At 38.1% G+C, this 8,360-nt stretch overlaps 1 protein-coding gene across 1 annotated transcript; it reads left to right on the top strand.

Moving 5' to 3' along the window:
* The first annotated feature begins 223 nt into the window (after positions 1-223).
* LOC121878130 lies at positions 224-7,186 on the top strand. Its single transcript, XM_042384135.1, has 4 exons — positions 224-330; positions 3,434-3,676; positions 4,431-4,658; positions 5,567-7,186. Exons 2-4 carry the CDS (start codon positions 3,541-3,543, stop codon positions 6,544-6,546), a joined length of 1,344 nt encoding a protein of 447 aa, XP_042240069.1. The 5' UTR covers positions 224-330; positions 3,434-3,540; the 3' UTR covers positions 6,547-7,186.
* The last annotated feature ends 1,174 nt before the right edge of the window (positions 7,187-8,360 follow it).

Genomic DNA, 8,360 nt, shown 5'->3' with positions numbered 1-8,360 from the left:
ATCCAGTCTGTCGGGGTCAGTGTTATGTACACCCGGAAATCTTTGTCGAATTAAGGCCAGTCATAGTATATACACAACTCGCTGTGGCCTAGTCAATAAATGGCACTTGCTCGGTAACATTATTTACAACACTTTTACTTGAACAACTAAACACTTCTCATAGTTTACGATCTCTTCAATGTTAATAATGCTAACATGGTGAAAGGTGAAATCTCAAATCACTCTTCCAAGTTCAAATTTGTCTCCAGTAGTGATTTGGGAGAACGTCCGAGCAGATGTACTGTATATTAGATCTGCCCTCCAGAATGGTTCTCGCCTAATAAGTCTAAGGTTAGTGTTAATAATACTTTTATTTAGTACCAAGGTATTTTTCACATTCTGGACTCCTGTGAACCTTTTGTTATTGGTGATCAAAAACGTTCCGCTTTTTATGGATGAAACCTTAGTTACTGATCAATACCTGTTACAAGAGCAGGGATGTACGAGTGTATGGGCACTCGTCAAATCCGTCGAAGTGGTTTTGTACCCAGATATATTCCTCTGTTTACATAACCTAATACGGGCCCTTACAACACAATCCTTGGGTTTAGGGTTCCATCGATTCTTATCGACACTTTATTGGATCTCCGTAATTACCTCCGGTTCGGTTTTCTCGCACAAACGTAAACACTAAGGAGTTGAAGTGTTATTACTCCAGACAAAGTGACTCGAGAAAATCATTAAGCAAGAGGCGCCAACGGCGTTAAACTATTCTACTGACAGACGAAAACCAACCAATCCAGTCTAACTAATGATCGTTCAGTTAGTTTTTGTTGGGTCATATCACCTCCTGTATGAGAAGGTCTCGTGGGGTTTTTTCTTCAGAATTAAGCACGTCAACTGCTTCAGCCACTGAGCACCGTGCGCACATTTTGGACGATACAAAGCCTAGCCCCTCATGTGAAGCTGCTACCGAGTATGTGAAGATATGAGTATAGTACCGGCAATTATTCGGTAGTGATAAGTGACCATTATATTAATTTAGGTATTATTGCAGTTTCGGCCAAAACACGGCCGACTGTTTTAACCATTCCTCAACCTTTAGATATCCGTATTCGGAGTATTTCTAAACCCATTTCAACCCGAGGGCAAAGAATAATAACGTCAGAAATTTACTTTAAGGCTTTCCATCCTTTTTGGGGAGGGACCTAAAACTGGTACTTTCCTCCGAAAATAAAGGTCAAATTCGATGAAATCACATCAAAATACACAGGATAAACTAATTTCTAAACTACCAGGGCACATTGGCCGAAACTGCAATTTTAACTTGATTTGTAAATAAAGAAACGGCAAAAAAAAATTGCTTTACACGAGCGTTTTCACCAGAAATTTATATTTTTAGTTATTTTTTTTTACTTTGATGATTTCACACAAACAAATGCAATTTTGATCACACAAAGTGAGCAGGACTTTGAAGTCGAGTGAAATTGTTGGGTAAAAACACCCCATATAAGATCATCATCAAGAACTTAACCTAACGACTCTCAAGCCTCTTGTTCCAAAGCCATACACCTTACCCAGAACCAGGCGGTAACAGACCCCCCACACACACTAACGCGTTGTTCACCCAAGTTTGTGTCTGACCAAGTAACACATCTTGTTAAAGTCATTATCTTAAATTCAATTATCATGTTTACTCAGGCGTCGTGAAGGTGATGTTGGAATGTACAGTACAATGTATTAAAATGGCACCAACAACCATCAAACATTAACAATCGCCACACTCATACAGCATACACTAGTTACATAAATAGTATACTTACATTACAGTCTAATCCAGCGTAACACAATTAGCTATCAACCACAGCAGACCACCGACCAGCATCCACCAGCTCCTCATCCTCGTGCACTGCCCTCCAGGAAGGCATGCTCAGCCCAACTGTCACCTCGTATACTGCTTCATTACAACTCCGTTCGAGATATGAACACAGGTACGGAACTCGGAAACGCCTTTCTATGAGCCCAAACTATGGTCCATACCAAAGACTTTAACCGAAAGACAGGAAAGCTCGAGCTTTTGGGTGTGCGTGTAGTAAGGGCCTCTGTGGCAGATGGCGTTGGTATCTGTGAGAACATCGTCTGTTTGTTTACCGAATACGTCAACTTGGGTGGCGTCAAGTTTGTACACAGTCGGCATGCCTCACCCGTTTCCTGTGCGGAAAAACCAAAGAAATTCATCCTACTTTTTATATTTCATCGATTCCCTCGACAACAGAAACAGTTGAGTGTATATATAATGCATAATTAACACAATATAATGTTGGGGTGTGTGCCGGTCTGGCATCACTGTATCGGTCCCAACGGACGCGGAGCTCAGTTCGGGCTCAAGGCTCCTCTCTGTGAGGACTTGTCTGCCACCCCCCCTCCCCCCCGTCATCTTCGCCAATATATGGACTATGGACGCGGCCTTTACTTAACCCCCGGGTTGGCACCCTAACATGGCGCAGTGAGGAGGATATGAATAATAACACAAGAAACAGAGGTGGAGTTTGAGATTGACCCCCCCCCCTTCGGAGCTAATTTTATTTGGGGCCTTGCCGATAGATGGCGCTGATTTCGGCTTTGCGGCGCAAGATTAATTCAATAGCTTTCGTAAGAGCTTTCCTATCTCTCTTAATAGACTTTGGTCCATACAATGAATCCACGAGCAATGACACAAGGTTCGGAACACTGAGGTGGGGGAAGGGGAGGGGGTAGTCATGCACGGGTCGCTCATCAGGCACAAGTCCGGTTATTTTATTGATTGTTTTGTGCATTTGCACAATCTCGATAACCTAATATTGAGGTTAATACTGTTAAACATGTAAGACACTTGGTAAAAAATAAACATGATGATAAACGTTTTGAAACACTGGTTGAGTCGTTTCAATGATCAGCAGCCTATTACATATTTGCAAATTCATTTTTTGTAGAATATATTGTCAGGCGTATACATATTTCCTTAAAGGGTTATAATAATGCACTGTCTAGAATGGAGAGAGCCCTAATGTCCAGTCACAAGTAGCAAATCAAAATAATAGATTCCATTTCTCTCAGTTAGAATTTGCACTAGAAATTTGTTTTACCCCTACGCGAACAAACTTTCTAACAAGTTTTTGAATCTTAATAACGTAGTAAGTGCCTTATATTCTGGGAAAGTAAAAGTACTTAATGGGCATGTATCGAGGGATGAAACACGTAAGATGATTTGTCAAGAAATCCTGGCAAAGGATAATCTCACTCATGCTACCATTTGCTGGAAAAGCTTAGTCACCAAGAAACATCACATTACACAAAGGAAAACTTCCGTCAACCTTTAGATTATTGTTTTAATTGCATTTTCTTATTGTGGAGATAAGATGTCTTAATAAGAAATAATTCATTTTCTCAACTATTATTTTTTTTTTCGTTTCAGATGTTGAATGACAGCATATTTACACAGCTATAAAACAAATTAAATCAGCCTACCCGAAGAAACTACAAAGAAGGTTAAATAAAACAAATTGCTAGGCGGAAGGAACCATGGGAGACGTGGAAAGGACTTTGGGAGAGGTGGGAGGCAGCGTGAGAGAGAAGAGGTGGAGACAAAACAGACGATACCAGAGGAAGTGGTGTCGACATGGTCTCTCTGTATGGTGCAAGAAGTACTTTTGGGAAGGTAAGTAAATTTCATGTTTTCCCTATTAGTTAATCCTACAATTTTGTCAGACGGCCTTACGCGGAGAGGGATGTAGAATGATGGAAATAGTGGACGTACTCTACATGTGCTGTATTTGTCTGACACGTAGAATTCTTGTAGTTGTAGGAGGCACTAAAGGGGAATGGTTGACAAAAGGTGGTTAAAACCACGGAAATTACTAACTGTACGATTTTTTTTTCGAGAAGCGCTGAAGTTTAACAGGCACTCCGCATGCTTTTGTCTCAGACACTGCTGACAATTACCGTACCACAATAAATTATTCATGGAAGCAATAATAGGTTTTTCACATTTACTCAAACAAGGGGAACTACTACATGTTGTGTTATTTAGTATGGAGTAAATACAAAGCAAAACATTTGTCGAGGCATATTACTCGAAAACGAATCCCCACAATGTACTGTAGAATTAATTTATGTGATATGAATGATACTAGGATGAACACAGGCTGACATGCTCTAGAGTCATCATATCCCAGTAAATGGTAAGTCCCCTTCATTGGGGATATAACAAAGGGTGGTTGTATAATGAATGACGTGTACTGTGACAGGACGAAAGGTGAATTGATTTTCATTGGTGCACTGAACATTGATTTATCAGTCAAAACAGTGAAGAAACAAACTCGGTATTTTGTCCTCATTGTGCATTGTTATGGCCTAGTGAATTTTTTTGTATTACTGTAGCAAACATGTATTTATTATAGATTTACCTACAGGTCAGCTGAAACAAGGGGCAGTAGATGAAGGCAACGAAAACGTCACCAATACCAGGGGCCCCTTAAGCGGTTTGTCACCATCGAAGCGTAAACTTGTGGGACTGTTGATTCCTGCTGCCTTCTTCCACTTCTGGTACTGGTCCATCATGACCTACAGGAACCTCTTCTATGTTTATGAGACCAAGTATCCCATGTCCATCACTATGGTCTTTGGTTCCATCATTGCTGGTTAGTTCTCATGTGTTGTGTTGAATTATATTTTTTGGTTCCGGCTTTAGGTTTCAATAGGGTAATAATGTATTCATTACCGCCTAATTAATGCATCAAGAGATAAAGTAAAATAGGTTACAAAAATGTATTTGTACGATAAACAGGTAAAGTTTGACTTGTTCTAAATCATTATGCCAAGACAGATTGCAAACATTCTTTCGACAGACAGAAAAATAAGTACTACATAAATGACAAAAAAAAATCCTAATAAAAAATTTCTAACAGTAAATTGTAGCAAATTAATTCGCATGTGGAATGAATTTGATATTTCATTAGACATCATTTTTCTTCATACAATAGCTAAATTATATCTAAAGTAGGTTTAGGTTAGGTTATGTATACAAATATTCATTTAAATGTATTATGATCTACCGATCGATGACAGTGTAGACAATCAGAATATAAATAAATATATATATATATATATATATATATATATATATATATATATATATATATATATATATATATATATATATATATATCTTGATAAAATCACAAAAGGAAACAACGTGTGATTTTATCAAGATTTATCTTATCCACGTTTTCATTGTATATATATATATATATATATATATATATATATATATATATATATATATATATATATATATATATATATATATATATCATAAAAACCTAACCTAACCTTACCCAACTTACTTTAGTTATAAGTTGCCTATCTTATGATGGTAAACAATATTCTAAATGCAACAGAGCGAATTATACCACACCAAATTCATTTCCATTAAATTATAGCAATAAAAACAAACGGTTATCACAATTTTGCAAAAAAGTTAGTTGCTTTTTATAGCTTAATTGCAGTTATCCCTAATTAGTGTATAATAATAATAATAAATTTTCAGGAATGACGAGCGTTGGCGGAGGTGCAGTAGCATTTCCAGTGATGACATTAGTGATGAAGGAGCCTCCAGAGATCGCCCGCGACCTGGCCATGTCACTACAAGCTAATGGAATGACAGCTGCATCATTCTCGATATTTTTTATGAAGGTTCATATAGAAAGACACGCCTTATTGTTTAGTTTGCTTGGATCTTCTATTGGTGTCATATTTGGTCTGGAGGTGATAGATCCCTTGCTAACACCACCCATGAAAAAGATGGGGTTTGTCAGCATTTTCTTTGCTTTTTCATTTGCATTGTTTCTGATCAATTGGAATCACAAAAGAACAACATTCAATAATATTCCAGAATTAAATTGGTGGAAAAGATTACTAATTTTTATATTTGGGTTTATTGGTGGAATATTCACCTCCTTTTCTGGTAGTGGGGCTGATATCTGCATGTTTAGTCTCCTCACACTTTTCTTTAAGGTTTCAGAGAAAGTAGCGACCCCTACTTCTGTAGTTCTGATGGCCATGACGTCAATGGTGTGTTGGTGGTGGAGGACTCTCGTGACAGGGGCGATGCCTCAAGAAAGTTGGGAATATCTACTTGTTGTTGTCCCTATTGTTACAATAGGAGCTCCATTTGGTGCTCTTATTGGCACACATTTCCATCGATTAGTGCTGGCCGCCTTTGTATACATCCTTAACACTATGTCTTTAATTGGTGCCCTTGTAATAATTCCTCAGACAGGTACTCTTATTGCGGGCTCAGCTGGTGTAATGGTGGCAATGTTTATCGTATTCTCTGTCATATATAAACTTGGGGATTGCATAAATGCCAAACATGATAATAAAATTACAAAACACAAGCAAGAGGCAGAGGTGAGAGTTGAGACAACCAGTGGCTATATACGAAATGATGTACTTACACGGCGAAAAATCTCCGAGGAAGATAATCAAGCATATTTCTCCAGTGTCGAATGTATTCGTAATACGTAACTTCGTTTGATGTTTAGATAATGCTTTCTGTATCATCTTAATCCCACTTCATTGCTTTGTCCTGGAAAGTGCGGGAAAAAGTGCAAGTGTGACGCCGTTACACCTGTCGACGGCCAGCAAAACAAAAAAGAAACATTTGTACGTGGAAGCTTTACATTACAGTATTTTAATATGCGTCGGTCTGCAGTAAGTTAAGAGTTCTAAATAACTTATCATTACAGTGGTTAGTGAATAAAGGAAGTGTTATACTGCCTGATTGCTGTACTCCCATGTAACATTCTTTGTAATTTAATATTTGGGCAACAAAAAATAAACCCCGAAAGATACGTCTGACTTGGGAGTGACATTAAGTACAATGTGATGACAATAGATATAAATAGGACAATGGAGTTCAATCACTTGTCGAGGCCTACCTATTTTATCAGCTGAGACTATTGTTCCTGTAAGAAAAAAATAGAAGAAAAAATAGATATAATGGCGATATTTTAAGGTGGAAAAAACATATATTGTATCGTCAGTTGACATTCACAGCAAGTTCTATTGTTCTCTCAGAGCATACAATTCTCCTTTGTTCTTATCGTAACAAAGTTCCTTCATTCCTCTGCATCATAACCACTCGTGAATAAACTGTTGACTTTTATTTGGTCTTTATTCCATCACAATATAAACTCTCAAATCATTCTTTATTTATTGAAAGATTTACTTCCATAATGTCAACGCTTGGGAGACGAAGATGGAAAAACAAAAGAATATGAATGTGGGTAATAGTTTGGATCACCAGAGATAATGATAATAATGATATTTACTCAATAAAATCATCATATAGGTTTACATTTGGTATGTATACAGTTTACCATGTATATAGCCATTGCAAGTACTGTATACATGGACAATGCAGGAATACAAAAATAGTAAACAGTAACGCAATTTGACCAAGGATAGCCGACAAAGCCAGCAAGTGCTTATTTCTAGTTTTCCCGGAACTTGGGACTTCATACTATTAACTGGTTCATTCAGAGGGTAATTTCAATAGCTCAAAATTGACACAATTCAGTTTCTGGAGCCTGTTTGAGTACGGGAGATGTTAGTATTGCGCCTCTTAGTCTAAAACTTACTACCATGTCAACTATGAACCTATCAGATGAGCCTGGCACAGAGATCACCCATCAGATGACCCTGGTACAGAGACTCAGTGACCTTCATGAAGTAATATTATTTCAATTTAATGGGTCATCGGGATTTAGAGTTGGCGCGGTACTGTTTTGGGAATTGTGGGTACGCGCGTGTGTGTGTGTGTGTGTGTGTGTGTGTGTGTGTGTGTGTGTGTGTGTGTGTGTGTGTGTGTGTGTGTGTGTGCCCCACGAGGGCCAGCCACCAAGGAATTTTTTTTTGCGGTCTTGTTTTAGCAGATAAAAGTATGCGAGAGAGCAACATAAAATCCCTCCAAACATTTAGAAAAGCGTTCCTGATGTGTAAACAAGTTGGTTGCAGAACGTTTTACGGTACAGAGAAACGCTTCCAGTGGGATCAATTAAGTGGAAGAAATTGAGCCTGAGAGCGTCTCTTTGTCTCCTCTTAGTCACGCTCCCATTCCTTGGGAAAAATTGGCTAAAACAACGTTCAGCTTGAGTACCAATGACCCACGTGTCGACCCAGGTTTATTTCCGTGGGAACTTTGGAAATATATTGTGTGGTCCTGCCAGAAATTATACATTTCAGCAGTAGGAAAATACCTTTGGAAAAAATGGCTAAACCACACACACACAAAAAAAATAAATACTAATGTAGGATACCTGAAACTAGACTTATTTCTT

Source organism: Homarus americanus, unplaced genomic scaffold, assembly GCF_018991925.1.
Source record: "Homarus americanus isolate GMGI-L3 unplaced genomic scaffold, GMGI_Hamer_2.0 scaffold45562, whole genome shotgun sequence".
Lineage (NCBI taxonomy): Eukaryota > Metazoa > Arthropoda > Malacostraca > Decapoda > Nephropidae > Homarus > Homarus americanus.
The sequence above is the reverse complement of the archived record's forward strand: the minus strand, read 5'-3'. Positions and strand labels throughout refer to the sequence as shown.